General features: G+C 37.8%; 1 protein-coding gene across 4 annotated transcripts in view; it reads left to right on the plus strand.

The window, feature by feature from the left end:
* CSDE1 (cold shock domain containing E1) overlaps nucleotides 1-16968 on the plus strand; it is a 39370-nt gene extending 22402 nt beyond the window's left edge. For all 4 annotated transcript variants that reach the window (XM_049616509.1, XM_049616511.1, XM_049616512.1 and 1 more), the window contains 14 exons: nucleotides 1330-1411; nucleotides 1764-1892; nucleotides 2002-2127; nucleotides 2984-3196; nucleotides 4814-4954; nucleotides 5038-5202; nucleotides 7516-7623; nucleotides 8219-8394; nucleotides 8952-9064; nucleotides 10178-10297; nucleotides 13086-13264; nucleotides 13976-14139; nucleotides 15134-15266; nucleotides 15635-16968. In XM_049616509.1, coding sequence (XP_049472466.1) covers nucleotides 1330-1411; nucleotides 1764-1892; nucleotides 2002-2127; nucleotides 2984-3196; nucleotides 4814-4954; nucleotides 5038-5202; nucleotides 7516-7623; nucleotides 8219-8394; nucleotides 8952-9064; nucleotides 10178-10297; nucleotides 13086-13264; nucleotides 13976-14139; nucleotides 15134-15266; nucleotides 15635-15682 — 1897 coding nt within the window. In that variant the 3' untranslated portion in view covers nucleotides 15683-16968. The remainder of the gene's footprint in view (nucleotides 1-1329; nucleotides 1412-1763; nucleotides 1893-2001; nucleotides 2128-2983; nucleotides 3197-4813; nucleotides 4955-5037; nucleotides 5203-7515; nucleotides 7624-8218; nucleotides 8395-8951; nucleotides 9065-10177; nucleotides 10298-13085; nucleotides 13265-13975; nucleotides 14140-15133; nucleotides 15267-15634) is intronic.
* Nucleotides 16969-17077: the final 109 nt, after the last annotated feature.

A 17077-nucleotide genomic window follows, 5' to 3' on the forward strand; every position in this document is an offset into this window, starting at 1 on the left:
CCCCCTCCCCCCCCCCCTCTGAAAAATAGGCTTTAAAAAAGAAAGAAAGCCTAGGGATAATTATTTTTGTACAAGCACAGAAGGAAGTTAAAAGTAGGAAGTTGGAAAAAATGCTAGGAATGCACTTTACAATAGTGTAGAGAAAGCAAAGTCTCAAGAGCATGTGCAGAATTATTAGCCCTGAATCTTACCTCTTGTCAGACTAAAAGGAATCAGATTGAGTTGGTGGGTATATTAATAGTTTCAGTCTAAAGCCCTCCGTTTGATCTTAGATAGGAATCTAGGGGATAATTTATTAAGTTCCTGTATGCCAAGCACTTGTACTAAATGTATATAATTGTTACTTCTGAGAACAGCTTCACCTGATCAGTGTCTTCATCTGTAACACAGAGTATGTTCTCATAAAGTAACTTGCCTAAAGTGATACAGCCTGTAAATAGCAGGTCTTTGAACCCCAGTCTGGCTCTAAAGTCTTTCACTGTAGTAAGTTGCAAAGACAAATAGTATATTTTCCACTGTCTTCATTAGTCTGTTAAATTTTTGAAATAAAAACCCCAATTGGGTGACAGTTTGTCTGTGAAGAATTTACTTAGTCTTCACCTTTTGTTAAAACAACTACACCAATAGCCTGCACCATCTTTAAAATGAAATCAAATTTACATTTTCCTGCTCAAAGATGAGAACAGGATAACAACATGTAGGGTCTAATGGGTTTCAATGAAGGTGAATGTCTTTTTTGTTTGTTTGTTTTTGTTTTTAAAGCATAGGAAATTTCTCCTTTAATCACATTTATTCAACCTTCTTTTATGGCTGTTTAATCAGAAATCATTGATAGGATAGCTAGTAAATTCAGCATTCGTTGCAAACAGGGACCATTCCGTATCCATCTCTATATCCCCAGTACCTTTAGTTTGCGGCACAAGATACTCAAATGTTTACCCAATAAATGACCTTCCTAAGACTTTAGATTACCCTATTTGGTTGCATTCCGCTTATGACTTTCTTTTGTTGTAATAGAAAAGCATAGGGTATCTGTGATACTCTTTTAAGATTCTAAGAGAAAAATGATAAATATGTGTGTGCCCAATTTAGAAGGCTAGAGAATTTGAGCAAAAATCCTTTGCATATGAAGCCATGTGAAAAGGATCATGTGTCAAAAACTTTATATTTGCTCTTTGTGTTGTTGACATAAAATTGAGCTCTCAGAAAACTAATTGTTTCTCTAGATTCCTCATATCTAACCAAGCCAATGCATTTTTTTTTTTTTTTTTTTTTTTTTTTTTTACCCCTTTTTGATCCCTCCACCCCCACCCAATTATTCCTTTCTAGTACTGGTGCTGTAAGTGCTCGTAACATTATGCTGTTGAAAAAGAAGCAAGCCCGCTGTCAGGGAGTAGTTTGTGCCATGAAGGTAAGTGTCCTCAAATGTGAAAAATTTGAGGTTTTTGTTCTTTGACTACTTTCAGTCCATACTTCAAACCCAAGCCTTTGGTTCTTTCTTTTCTTTGTCTTCCTTTTAAAAATATTTCACTGGTAATGTCAAAAGTAATCTTTTAAAATTTCTTGGTTACTAATTCATATTTTCTTTACAATGGGCCATGTAATTGATACTGTTAATATTAGACCTAGCCAAATATATTGTTTCCAGGGCAGTATAATTTTACAACAAGGCTTATTGACTGTAAATTGTAATCATAAATATGTACACTGAATAGTACCTAATGTTCCTATTATTTTTTTGGGTTTTGCTTGTTTGTCTTTAGGAGGCGTTTGGCTTTATTGAAAGAGGTGATATCGTAAAAGAGATATTCTTTCACTATAGTGAATTTAAGGGTGACTTAGAAACCTTACAGCCTGGAGATGACGTGGAATTCACAATCAAGGACAGAAATGTAAGATAGTTGACTAACTTGATCTTCGGCCTTCTTTTAAGGTCAGTAGTGAATTACATTTTTAGGAAACACTTAAAATTATATGATCTCCTCCCCCCTTCTGATTTAGGGTAAAGAAGTTGCAACAGATGTCAGACTATTGCCTCAAGGAACAGTCATTTTTGAAGATATCAGCATTGAACATTTTGAAGGAACTGTAACCAAAGTAATCCCAAAAGTACCCAGTAAAAACCAGGTAAATAGTCTTTTACAGAAGAGTTTTCTATTGTCTCATCAGTAGAACAGTTTGATATACAGAAATTTTATTCAATTAATATAATTTTATGGTGGTGGAACAATTAAATATTTCTCTTTTTATTTATTTATTTTTTAACATTTATTCTTGAGCGAGAAAGAGCATGAGCGGTGGGGGGGGGCGGGGGGCAGAGTGAGAGAAGGATGCAGAATCCAAAGCAGGCTCCAGGCTCTGAGATGTCAGCACAGAGCCCGACACAGGGCTCGAACCCATGAGCTGTGAGATCATGACCTGAGCTGAAGTCACACGCTTAACCGACTGAGCCACCCAGGCACCCCAAATATTTCTTGATATATATATAATTAAGCTAAAAGAGGGACCAGTGATTGATATGTCCATGAATAGGTTTTGTTTTGTACTGGGTGATGAGGAGAAAGGGACAAAAGAAATGCTGGTTAAATTGGGAAAAACCATTTTAGGTATGCATTTATTGGGGTTCTCTCCCACCTCCTCCCCCTCCTCCTCCACCAGTTTGTTTCTTTTATGTGGGAGGTAAGGTGAGGAGAGGAGACTGCTGGTGTCATTGCTAAAGAAATGTGAAACCTAAAAGACAAATTCTTTTCCTTAAATAAAATATCTCTGTCAGAGTGCAGGATCTTAACTGCAGTGTTGTGATTTTATCATGTGACCACAGAACACAAAGTTTGCAAATTGGGCTTATGTTGTCAACATTTTTTTTCCCTGTAGGGAACTGTTTATTATAAATAACATGGGTTTGCTGTGTGTTCTTCTTGTTTGACTTAGAACTAGGAAGGATGAGAAATCTCCAGCTAAAATAGTTTTTCCTTCTCATCAGAATGACCCATTGCCAGGACGCATCAAAGTTGATTTTGTGATTCCTAAAGAGCTTCCTTTTGGAGACAAAGATACAAAATCCAAGGTGACCCTGCTGGAAGGCGACCATGTTAGGTTTAATATTTCAACAGACCGACGTGACAAATTAGAACGAGCAACCAACATAGAAGTTCTATCAAATACGTTTCAGTTCACTAATGAAGCCAGAGAGATGGTAAGTGTTGGATATTATTAGATATTTGTATTCAGTATGGGGGCCTAATATTATATTCAAATTTGTAATGCTGTACTGAAAAGCATTTAAGTTAATGATGACATGGGGCAGCTTCCTTGTGAAGTGACTAAGAACACAGATATTTCAGTCAGTCTGGGTTTGGTAACTGACTCTGCCAGTTATCTTGAAACAGATGTGAAAAAGTTTCAGAATGGAAATGTGTACAGGAGGAATTCTAAGATCTTTTGAGAGTCCGTTACTTTGTGGACCTTAAATATGAAGACTGAGAAAATTCAAGTCTATCGTTGTAGAAAACAGATCTTCCCAAACTGTTCCATGTTTAGTAAACACTCGATAAGGTTAACTAGGTTTTGGATTTTTGGCTTTTACAGCAGGAATTTGCAAATTCTTTTCAGTGGGTATATGTCCAGGAGTGACCTGCACCAGAAATGTTTCCCAAACATGTTTTATAAGCTCTGTTTTCATAAATTAACTGCCTCAGATGTAATTTATAGTTCTGTTGGGATCGTAACATGAGTGGTATATCTCCGTGCGGTCAATGGAACTGGGTACATTCAATGAAAATTTAAGTTTCTTGGGACTTAGAACCTTTATCTTTGGAGAACTGATCTTGTTTGATACTTGTTTGATAAATTTTGAGAACCAAATGAATGGTGAGTGAGTGAGTGAGTGAGTGTGTGTGTGTGTGTGTGTGTGTGTGTTTTAAACAAAAAGCTTCTCAGGTAGGGTCTATTTTGCTTGACAGTATAGACTACATTGTCGAGTAGCTTGGCTGCCATCAAGATTTAGCCAAAGATTAAATGTCAGGATATTATTTATGCTATATTCAAAACTGGTTATAGAATAGTCGTCAGTAATAATACAAATAAATATGCAACACGTAAGTCATTGGTAGGTTGATAATAATTGTTTCAGTAAACTTCTGAGTACCTGCCATGTGCCAGCTAACTCTGGATGTAATTGCCCTTACAAAGCTGATAATTTAGTAAGGGGGAAAAATGAGGAAAAGATTTCGTATATTTTGTTTATTCTTCAGACCTTAATCTTAAGCCTTTCCTGCACCTAAACTCACATAAAAATTTTTGAGATTGAGACTAAAAAAAAAGTTCCCTTTAGTTGACTTTGGAAGTATTTGAAGTATTTGTGTAGATTTTTAAAATTTCTAGATATTGTCATAAAGCTTGGGCCTTAGGATCCATAGATTTAGAATCTTTGTTTTCTACCACTTATTAGCTGTGTGCTTTGAACAAACTGCTTAACTTCAGCCTCGATTTCCTCATCTTGCAATACAGGGTAATAACACCAAGTTCACAAATTTGAGAATGAAAAGGAGTATATTGTGTGCATGTGTTAACACTCAGATGTGATAGTTTTTTCTATGCATGCTGACCGGGGGGTAGCATCTCAGACAGTGGCTTAGAAGTTAATTTACTGAAAGCAATGAGTTTGTATTTAAATAGAAAAATTGAAAAGTGGGTACAGATTTTGAGTCATTAATTCAGAGAATTCCTAATGAGTTTAACTTGATGCCTCCAAAATTGAGTATTGTTTTCTTGGCAAGCTTCGCAGCCAGTGAAAATATTATCTGGATTTCAGGGTGTAATTGCTGCCATGAGAGATGGATTTGGTTTCATCAAGTGTGTGGATCGTGATGCTCGTATGTTCTTCCACTTCAGTGAAATTCTGGATGGGAATCAGCTCCATATTGCGGATGAAGTAGAGTTTACTGTGGTTCCTGTGAGTACTTTTTGAGAAAGAATGGGATGGTTTCTTGATGCTTCCTTTTTCAGTTTAAAGTTACTTTTGTTTATCATTTGTAGGATATGCTCTCTGCCCAAAGAAATCATGCTATTAGGATTAAAAAGCTTCCCAAGGGCACGGTTTCGTTCCATTCCCATTCAGATCATCGTTTTCTGGGCACTGTAGAAAAAGAAGCCACTTTCTCTAATCCTAAAACCACTAGCCCAAATAAAGGCAAAGAAAAGGTAAGTTTTAGATGATCAAAATGATTTGTGTAGCTCTTTATTCCTCTCTTTCAAGGAAACCACTGTCCACACAGTAATGGAATGAAGTATTGTCTCTCTTGGAATTCTCTGTAACATTAACAGTGAACTGATCTAAAAGAAGGTTTTTAATCTCCACATTATGACTTGGGGGGTGGGGGGGCTGTTCTGTGGATTGTGGGATGTTAAGCAGCATCCCTGACCTTTACCCACTAGAGATCAGTATCTCTCTTCTCCCTCTGTGTGACAGCCGAAACTGTTGCCATATCCTGCAAGACATCCCCTAATCCCCAATGAGAACTGCTCATCTAAAATGATAGTACTGATCTTCCCAAGCAGTTTAAAACTTCCAAATTTGTGTGGACTCCATTTTGAATAGTCCACAGAATAGAGATAGAATGATGTCTAACATGGCTTTTGCTCTCAAGTAAATAATAAATTGAGAGTTGTATAGAAGCAGGTAATTCATACAAAATATAAAATATTGCCATAAAAGATCAGTGAGAGCACTGTGGCAAAAATAAATTCTAATGTGGCAGGATCTGGGATGGTATCACTAAGGCACTGACACTTAATAGGTGGGTATACATGAAGAAAGAACATTCCTCACAGAATAGAGGTACAAATGAGAAAAATTCAGGGTTTCTTTAGAAAGCACTGAGTAGTTAAACAGGAAGATAGGGTTTTTCTTTGGTGGGTAGAATAGGGGAAATAAGATGAAAAATCAGGATACAGCTAGATGGAGAAGGTTCAATTGCTACTCTAGCGAATTTAGACTTTGTTCTATACTCAGAGAATATTTGTGGAAAGTGACATCAGATACGCACTTCAGGAAGAAATGGCATAGTATGAGCCCTAGATGGGGGTGGAGAAAGACAAAAGATGAAGAGGCCTGATACGAAATGAGTTTAGGTAGACCTTGAACTGGGAGCAGATATCATGGGTCTAGACAAAAGCAGCAGGTACGTGTGGGAGATATTGGAAGGTAATGTAATTTTTAAAATGGCTACTTAGGATCCTGAGAGAACTGGAACAACATCTTGCTTACTATTTATTTTGTAGCTTAGCAAATCACTTCTGAGCTTCAGTTTTTAAACTGAAAAAATCATAGTCTCCTGTTATGGTGAACAAGGCCAGGCCCATAGTAGGAATTTCACAAATGCTGCATTTAACAATAATAAAAATAAAAGAAAATCAGAGGGGCTTGTTTTTAATGGTTTTTAAAAAGCTCTTAGAATGCCCTGCTTCCCAAATGGCTTTGACAAAACTGAGTTGATCAAGACAGCCTTTGAATAAGACTTTTCCTGCCCTTTTATTGTTCTGTTCTTCTTAGATCAACACTGGACCCTAGTAAGTCCTTCTGTCATCACGCTTATTTATAACAGTGTATTACAGTAAGGAATATGAATGGTAGAAGAGTAGAAATTAATTGGTTTTGTATAGTTGAAACCGTAAAAGTGGTGTAATTTGTGAGGTAGTTGAACAGTGTCATTTACAGTATGATTCTGTATGGCATACCAGAAATTTCTTAGACTTTTGACGAGTGAATCTTTCTGGTAATCAACAATGTTTTAAATTCTGGAAGCATTGAATATCAAATGCTCTGAACTGTGCTAGATCCTCTACCTAATTAAATTTTCGTGCATTGGTAAATACACTCTCATACAAAACACTGTAAGGTACTATGGGAGATTCAAAATAGGTGATACAAAAAGCTTCTTGCCCTATAGAATTTCTGTTTATTAAAAATACATGCTTGGGGCTTCTGGGTGGCACAGTCCGTTAAGCGTCTGACTTCGGCCCAGGTCATGATCGCACGGTTTGTGAGTTTGAGCTGTGCGTCGGGCTCTGTGCTGACAGCTTGGAGCCTGGAGCCTGCTTCGGATTCTGTGTCTCCCTCTCTCTCTCTCTCTCCCCCTCCCCAGTTCATGCTCACACTCTGTCTCTGTCAAAAATAAATAAACTTAAAAAAAATTTTAAAAATACATGCTCAGTTTAATTTTTGGCTGGCTATGAGAAGTATAGAATGGGTGTGTTATAAATTTTCAGTAAGCTTTCCCTCCTCAATAATAAAAAGTAGATTCTCGGAACTAAAAGACCCAATTACAGTATGTTGAATCAGTCCTGGGTTTAAGGTAAGACTATCTTTTATTCATATGAAAAATTGGTTACTGTTAGGGAACCCCAGAATAGGACATTTGTACAGCTGTGCCAGTTCTTTAGCTCCAGGGTCTAAAAACTAACTGCTTATTGCCTTTTTGTTCTTGATTCTTTTCATTGTATCCTATTTTGTAGGAGGCTGAGGATGGTGTTATTGCCTATGATGATTGTGGGGTGAAATTGACTATTGCTTTTCAAGCCAAGGATGTGGAAGGATCTACTTCTCCTCAAATAGGAGATAAGGCAAGATAATTCTGCTTATTTGAGAGGAGAGTTAAAGGTTGTCCTCTTCATCATAAGTCCTGCAAAATGTCTTTGGGGTTTTTTTTTAATCTTACCAAGGTTTGCTAAAAAAAATTGTGTGTTTACGAGTTTAATATAAGAACGTCTTCCCATTTACAAGCAGCTTATTCAGAATAGGGTCTAAGAAGCCCTTTGTTAAAAGCTTTCTGAGGAGTCAGTAAGCACTAGAGAAGATCTGCCTAAGTCAATTAACTTATAATATTCTAAGCTAAACCAGTTGCTGAAACATGATCAAAGTAAAATCATACCCAAGATTTTATATTGCTGTGCATTTTTCTCCTCACTATGTCTGGTTTTCTGATAGCCCTGCTTTAGAGAAATTGAGAATCTATAAGGAATACACACTGGAGAACAAAACTTGATCCCCTTATGAAAAGTGTGAATGAGACCTAAAAGTGTTAGTTTTGGTGAAAATCTCTTCCATCAGAGCATTTAACACAAAGGATATTTGGAGTGGGAAGTTGTAGGTCCTAAGGTAAGGAGCTTGGTGTGGGAAAGACATGATATTAAATAGGAGTGTCCTTATTTTTCACAGGTTGAATTTAGTATTAGTGACAAACAGAGGCCTGGACAGCAGATTGCAACTTGTGTTCGACTTTTAGGTCGTAATTCCAACTCCAAGAGGCTCTTGGGTTATGTGGCAACTCTGAAGGATAATTTTGGATTTATTGAAACAGCTAATCATGATAAGGAAATCTTTTTCCATTACAGGTGAGGAATGCCTTTTAGGAACTTAGAGCTTACTATCCATTGTTTGGTTTTGTTCGAAAACATTTAGTATCGGGTGGTTATATATTTTGTAATTCCAAATTTCATATTGGTAAAATTATGGCACTATATAAACAGAAGTTAATCATGTGTATAGGGAACATGTGGCCAGAAGATAAAGGCCTGTACCTGCTTTGAACATTGGGCAAGAACCTTCTGCTTCAGTAAAAGAATACTGTCTTCTATGTTGCTACCAGAGAGTTGTACATTTAATATGTGTCAGTTAAGGGCATGGGCTCTTAGATGGTTCAGGTTTGAATCCTGACTCTGCCACCTAATTAACCTCCTAGTATTTTAGTTTCATTGTCTTGAAGCTGGAGATAATGGTGCCTTTTCATTGGGTGTTTCTGAGGATTAAATGAGTCACTGCCTATAATGTGCTTCAAACAGTATCTAGCATAAGTAAGCACACCATGAATATTGTTACAGAAGAAGTAAATTTATTTGCTACCGTTGATGTTTGTGGTGATTGCTGATTCAGATGTTTCCTTTCTTCCCAGTGAGTTCTCTGGTGATGTCGATAGCTTGGAACTGGGGGACATGGTCGAGTATAGCTTGTCCAAAGGCAAAGGCAACAAAGTCAGTGCAGAAAAAGTGAACAAAACACACTCAGGTAATGAATTGTGATTTCTACTTATTTAGTCTAGGCTTTTGGTGGGAGATGAGAGACAGCATGGGAGAGGAAGCAAAAACCCAAGATTAGTGGTCCCCCAGGTGTGATACCCAGGTACAGTAGCATCACCTGGCCACTTAGAAGAAATACAAGTTCTTTGACCCCACCCCAGAGCTACTAAACTTAGGATGGGCATTCTGTTTTAACAAATCCTTTAGGTGATTCTGACGTACGCTAAAGTTTGAGAACCACCAGATAGATAGTTTAGATCATTCACTTTATTTTCAATTCAGTACCTCTTTCTTAAAAAATAACCCTAAGATGTAAATATCCATGGGAATGGGGAAAGAGGCATTCTTCGAGGACGCTGTTTTGGAGAAGAATGAGAAAAATAATGGGAACTTAAAATGGTTGCTGTTTAGGATCTCTAACTTAAAAAAAAACCCGCAACTTTTGACTTTGATCTCAACTCCTCAAATAATACTTCCTCATGGTGAGACCTAGAGAAATGACAGCCAAGAATGTTCATTTCATTTCAATAAATATCTAAGCACATGCTGTGTTTTAAGTACTGGGGATACAGCAGTGAAGAAATCAAAGGCAAGAAACCTGCCTTTGTTGAGTTTATTTTTTAGTTTGTATTTATAGGCAAGCAAGATGAGTAAAATTTTGTGCTTAGGAAGATAGTAATATATATTACTAACATATTGAGCTTAAAATAAAGGGAAGTGTATAAGTGTTGGGGTTGCATTTTAGAGATTTAGAGATTAGAGAGAGAGACAGTGCGAGCAGGGGAGGGCCAGAGAGAGACAGGGAGACAAAGAATCTGAAGCAGGCTCCAGGCTCTGAGCTGTCAGCACAGAGCCCGATGTAGGGCTCGAACCCATGAACCTTGATGAGCTCATGACCTGAGCTGAAGCCCAATGCTGAACCTACTGAGCCACCCTGGCACCCCCAAATTAACATTATTTTCATGATAATTTAGCAATAGTTTAAGAGTAGCAGACCAGCCAGCAACCCTCTGTTAACATTTGTTCTGATGATTTTTGCTTTTTTCCTGTGGAATAGAGTTAAAATTGTTGAATAAGAAGTATACATGCTTTTGCTTTGTAGTGAATGGCATTACTGAGGAAGCTGATCCCACCATCTACTCTGGTAAAGTCATTCGCCCCTTGAGGAGTGTTGATCCAACACAGACTGAGTACCAAGGAATGATTGAGATTGTGGAGGAAGGTAAGAGCAGCCCTATCAGATTGTTTAAAATTTGTTTTACCTTTACATGAGCACTTGGAACATTTTAAAATGTGGTGGTGTTTGTCGCAGTCGCTTTCAGACTCCTTAGAAACTGAAATTAAGGAAAAGTGCCTCTTCCTATCCTCCCCCTCAACCCTTGGTTTTTATGATCATCATCCTGGGTTTATGTTGTGAACAAATGACTATTATGTGAGCAACTGAGTTATACTGAAATAGACTGAGAACAAAATCTCACACTAAAAAGTACTCATCTAATGTTGGATGATAATCAGATATTTACAGTTGGCTGCATTTAGTACAACTTTACAGTTTTCTTGTATTATTCTGTAATTATTTACATCAGTATTAACAAATTTTCCTAGTAGCCAATTCACTTCTATAAATATTTTGCTTTCTGTAAATGTCCTATATTTATTTCTTAATAGCTAGGGTTCCATGTGGATCCTACTACCTGTTTCTGGGTCATGGCTCTCTATATTTTTCATTTACAGCTTTTTTCTCCCCATCTTCAGTAACTCCCTGATTTCTGGTGTCATCCCAACAATTAGTACCAAAAGACAACTTTGTTCATAAGTTTGCAATAGGAATGATAGTAAGGACCACTGATGATTAGTAGAGCTAAATTACCATAATGATGGGGTTGATGAGAAGAGGGTTTGAATTTCCAACCAAAGATGATAGCTTGACTTAAGAGAATAAATCTTGTGTTATCTAGGAGTCAGAGGGCATAAAGTGGGGAAGAACAGGTCATTTGAGAGAAAGAAATGAACCTTGATAACATACATGCTCCTTGTATGAGACCCTTAGGAGTTTCCGCTTTACATAGAATCGGAGTACATCCAGTTCTCCCCAACACACACACCTCCAGATAGGAATAGATTTTATAGCAAATCAGTCTTTTTTTTTTTTTTTTTAATGTTTATTTATTTTTGAGACAGAGACAGAGCATGAATGGGGGAGAGTCAGAGAGAGAGGGAGACACAGAATCTGAAACAGGCTCCAGGCTCCAAGCTGTCAGCACAAAGCCCGACGCGGGGCTCGAACTCACAGACCGCAAGATCATGACCTGAGCCGAAGTCGGCCGCTTAACCGACTGAGCCACCCAGGCGCCCCAGCAAATCAGTCTTTTATTTCAATAAATCACTCCTTTAGTTGATTCAGATCTAATTCAAATTAATTTTAAAATAAACTTCCTTTGTTCTGCTTTCTCATCTTATAACTGACCCTGGTGGTTAAACACACTATTTTTTAAAAATCATTCAGTACAAATCTGGTCTTTTGCAAATCAGTATTTTAAATGAATGACATGATTACACCATACTCCTAAAAGGGCCGTGGGGACTGGGCAACTTACTCACCTTTGCAGTACTTCCTCTGTAACATTTCACTTTGACTTCTTTTTGTGTTCCCAACCCCCAATCCACTTACTCTTCAACTCTAGCTCTAGGATATAGTCAAGCAGTGATTTTGCGGGAAAGGAAACTTTTCTGAACTCTAATAGACCTTAGAGGGTTTTGAGACTAGACAGGTTACATTTTCCCACTTGATAGTGAGAACAGCTCTTTCATTCAGGAACACTTTGAAGTAGGGCAAGGCCTAGATCTGAACACTACCTCTTCCACTTCTACCTGTATAACTTTGGACAAATTACTTAAATCTCTCCTAGCTTAGTTTCTTCATCTTTAAAATGAGGGTAATTTCTTTGAGAAGATTCTAGAATGATTAAATATGAATCTGTAAATGTTTAATAAATGACTGCTTTAATAAAAACTGAATCAGACCAGCTGTCTCTAGAGAATGCTTGTGTATGACTTTGTTGGAAGTGTATCCTCAAAAGTTTGTGGTTCCTGTATGTTTGAAAGGAAAACCTTCCCTTACACCTTATAATCATTAAAAGAATTGTTAAAAGCATTTCCAGTTCTGAAGCTTCCACTTCCACCTGATGTTTTTTTCTCCTCTTCACCTTTGTTGATTCAGTGGCTTCCCGTTCAGATGAACTGATATGATAAGCAACTGAACCTTTGGCACAGTTCTTATTCCTAGCCTGCACTCCTCTCCAGCCAATAGTTTAGTCTAGGGCAGAGCTCAGCAAATAGGGTGGTTTGTTTCTGTAAGTAAAGTTTTCTTAAAACAGCTATGGCCGTAGTTTACATCTTGTGTTTGGTTGTTTTCCCACTACAACAGCAAAGTTGAGTAGATGTGACAGAAATAGGATGATTTATAAGTCTAAAATATTTACTGTCTTTTCAGAAAGTATGCTGAGCTCTGAACTAGGAGAAAGTGCCTGTTGGTTTGAGGGAGCCATAATCAGAACAAAGAAAGATTAGAATGCCAAGGAAATTTATCCACATTGTTTTTGCCTGTGCCTGGCTCGTTTAATGCCCAGTTGAGTATGGGTCAGAAATATTTTTGACTGGTTGGCTCATACTGTGAACTGGGGAAGAAAATAATTCAGAGGATCATGCTAGCAACCCATTCTGCTTAAAATGCCCACATATTTAGGTAATGAGGTTGAGTGCCAGTGTTCCTTTTAATTTCGTAAGGATGGTTTAAAACTGTTCATTAGCTAGTAAAGTACTACTACAAGTTCTCATTTGTTTTCTTGGTAATATTTCATTGAAGCTTTAAGGTAGGAGTTCTCAGGTATTAAAACATTTTTCTTAGGTAAGAATACATTCTTAGCAACTTATCTATAAACTTATGGCCATCAGCATAGGATCATTCTGAACTATTAGTTTTTAGACTTTATACCTGTCTCTCGTTACAGGGGATATGAAAGGTGAAGTCTATCCATTTGGCATAGTTGGGATGGCCAACAAAGGAGATTGCCTGCAGAAAGGGGAAAGTGTCAAGTTCCAGTTGTGTGTTCTGGGCCAAAATGCACAGACTATGGCCTATAACATCACACCCCTGCGTAGGGCCACAGTGGAGTGTGTGAAAGATCAGGTAAGTGGTATTATCTCTGGATCTGAATTTGATCCTTTTATGAGTTGGTACACAAGTGGTAACCAAAAGCTTGAAATTTTTTCAGCCAAGGGAGAACCATCAGTACTCATTTCTACTTTTTTCATTGATTTGAGGTAGCTTGTAAAAATATGAAGAAAATGACATGAAAAGGAAAAAAATGATGATATGAGCAAAAAGAAAGTTAAGAGTGCTATTGATAACATTACATGACGGGAAATAAGTTCGGAATGAGATTTTTCAGAATAGAAAGACTAGGATTTTGTATGCTTGAGCTCGGGACTTCTTTTGCAGACCACACAAAGAACGAAAGCATATGTAAAGGTGTTCATAAGATAAGTTTAGGGCAAACAAAACTATTCCTCATATTGAAATCTCAGTGTGATTTTGCTTAATTCAGAAACTTCATATACTATATGAAGACACAGGCAACCTTTGTTTCAGACAGGCTATGATAGATTGAATGGCAGTGATTTCAAAGATACATTTCTTGACAAGTTTTTCAGACCCATATGCTGTTACATTATAGCATGAGCAATTAAACTGGAGTATCAGCATTAATACCATGTTTAATAAATCCCCTTCTAGTTAGGTGTTGTGCTTCATTCACAGTGAGGTACTTTTCCCCTCTGTAGTATGTCCTGTTTTTAGTTACTGTCTTTTTTTATTTTTCCCTCCCCCCACCCCCCTCAGTTTGGCTTCATTAACTATGAAGTAGGAGATAGCAAGAAGCTCTTCTTCCATGTGAAAGAAGTTCAAGATGGCATTGAGCTACAGGCTGGAGATGAGGTGGAATTCTCAGTGATTCTTAATCAGCGCACTGGCAAGTGCAGTGCTTGTAATGTTTGGCGAGTCTGGTGAGTTTGTTGTTGTTGGATTGGTAAATTCCCTGGACTGTCTTTAAACTTTCATAAACTCTGGTTTAATCACACTTCTTCACTTTTCATTGCTTCTCTTTTTATCCTGCTACTTTCTGGCTATTTCTTGATCTTTCCTGTGTGTGTGTGTGTGTGTGTGTGTGTGTGTGTGTGTGTGTGTGTGTGGTTTTTTTGTTTTTGTTTTTTTTTGATATGTTTGATTTTTTTTTTTTTGAAAGAGTACAAGTGGTGGGGGGGGCATAGAGGGAGATTGAGGATCTCCATGCACTGACAGCAGAGAGCCCGATACAGAGTTCGAACTCCAACCATGAGATCATGACCTGAGCTGAGCTGAAGTCGGACACTTAACCAACCGAGACACCCCTACTGTGTCTTTTTTACCTCTGGCCTTCATTTTCTAAATTTTAGTCTTACAAATCTGGCCTAATGAAACATTAATTGGGTACATTCTATGTAATAGAACTTATAATAAGATTATGTAGTCCTTATTCTTCAAGGATTCTGCTTAGCTTTTTCTTCCATTAAGTTATTTATATGCTACTTAAAATTCTAATTTTATAGTTTAGCAGTGCTTTCTCTGTGCTTTAAAAAATTTTTAATCTGTAATATCATGAGAGGAGCTGGGAGTCTCTTGAAATACTTCATATTTAACTTGTCTAAGGTTTTTCACATCTTATTACCTCGTTTTGTGTGTCTGTGGAACAGGTTTTTCTAGGTGCAGACCAGTCCAGGGATGACCCTCACCCATATGATTCTTCCCTTCCTCCACAGTGATAAACCTTGAGTTAGGAATAAAAACAAACAAACTTGTCTGTCCTGTCTTGCTAGCTATAGCTAGGTGGCTAGATGAGGCAAGAGTCTCCTCATTAAAACTGAGTCATTTGGGTAGTTAGATAGAAAACATACTCCTCTGCAAGTACTTGCTTTCTTCCCACCAAGAGTTGCTGCTTCTCACCTCTTAACTTCATTACAGTGAGGGCCCCAAGGCTGTTGCAGCTCCACGACCTGATAGGTTGGTCAATCGCTTGAAGAACATCACCCTGGATGATGCCAGTGCTCCTCGCCTAATGGTTCTTCGTCAGCCAAGGGGACCAGATAACTCAATGGTATGAGGGCATTACAAGGTTTGAGGGGTGGGGGTAGGGGCAGCTGACAAACAATATGCCTATCAAGTTCCTATTTCAGCATAGCTCGGAGCTTAATGGCACAGGGAACTTCAGTTTTCTTTTTCAGTGTTTCAATATGCTTATAACTAGTTAAAACTCCATATACATTGGTTCAGCCCCTAACAATAATGATTCCTCACAGTAAGCAGCACATTTTCTGGTCTTCCTGATCCTTTGAACATAATAGATAATAGATCAGGAGGGCTTATTAGGGATTTCCTCCTCTGGGAAAGAAGTGGTGGTGGTTACGATGATTAAAAAGAAGTACTGCTTTTGTAGTGATTAACTGTAATTTTACTTCTTCACAGGGATTTGGTGCAGAAAGAAAGATTCGTCAAGCTGGTGTCATTGACTAACCACATCCACAAAGCACATCATTAATCCACTATGATCAAGTTGGGGGGATTCTGGTGAAGGGTTCTGAATATCCTCCTCTTCATCCCTCCCAAAATCTGGAATACTTATTCTATTGAGCTATTACACCAGTTTTAACACCTTCCTCGTGTTATGTTTAAAAAAAAATAAATAAATTTAAGAAACCATTTTAAAATTATGCACAGTTGCAGCCTGGAAAACTTAAGGTGGCGCCTTATAGTATCAATCTTAGGAGCTTTATTTGGTGCATTTAACGCAACTGGTAATTGCAAAATCCACTTCGCCTGTGTAAGTGAAAAATATAGACTGTTATCTTGTTGGCCCTATGAAATTCTGCACTTGGTATTTAGCATATACTCTACCTTCATTACTATCTGGCAAGATGTTCTGCCTTAGCACTCAGTTGCATTCTTTTCCTTTTCTTTCCTGTTCATTATGCTTTAATTCTGAGGACCATATGAGGGTAGAATATATTAAAAATTACAAAAATTATAAAAATTTGTATAGGCAAACCATTTCCTTAAGTTGATGGCCAAATGTTAAAATGTTATTTTTCATATCATTTATAATCTTGTCACAGTCCACTTAACGAAGTTTGGTTAGATTTCAGTGAAAATTATCTTCCAGAGTAGTTTTTTTTTTTTTTTTTTCCTGGGATTAGGGAGGGGGGTAACTTTACTGCAATTAGTATGTATGGTGCAGAATTTCATGCAAATGAGGTGTGCCAGCAGTGTGGTAATTTAATCGTATTTAAACAAAAACAAACAAAAAAAAAACGAATGCACAAACTTGCTGCTGCTTAGATCACTGCAGCTTCTAGGACCCAGTTTCTTTTACTGATTTAAAAACAAAACAAAAAACAAAAAAATAAAAAAAGTTGTGCCTGAAATGAATCTTGTTTTTTTTATAAGTAGCCGCCTGGTTCCTGTGTCCTGTGAAATACAGGCACTTGACCCTTGGTGTAGCTTCTGTTCGACTTTATATCACGGGAATGGATTGGTCTGATTTCTTGGCCCTCATCTTGAATTGGCCACATCCAGGGTCCCTGGCCAGTGGACTGAAGGCTTTGTCTAAGAGGACAAGGGCAGCTCAGGGGATGTGGGGGAGGGCGCTTTTATCTTCCCCGTTGTCGTTTGAGGTTTTGATCTTCTCTGGGTAAAGAGGCCGTTTATCTTTGTAAACACAAAACATTTTTGCTTTCTCCAGTTTTCTGTTAATGGCGAAAGAATGGAAGCGAATAAAGTTTTACTGATTTTTGAGACTAGCACCTAGCGCTTTCATTTTTGAAACGTCCTGTGTGGGAGGGGCGGGTCTGGGTGCGGCCCGCCGCGTGACTCCTGGGTCGGGGGCCCACGTGGCTGGGGCGGGGACTCGGA

Source organism: Panthera uncia, assembly GCF_023721935.1.
Source record: "Panthera uncia isolate 11264 chromosome C1 unlocalized genomic scaffold, Puncia_PCG_1.0 HiC_scaffold_4, whole genome shotgun sequence".
Lineage (NCBI taxonomy): Eukaryota > Metazoa > Chordata > Mammalia > Carnivora > Felidae > Panthera > Panthera uncia.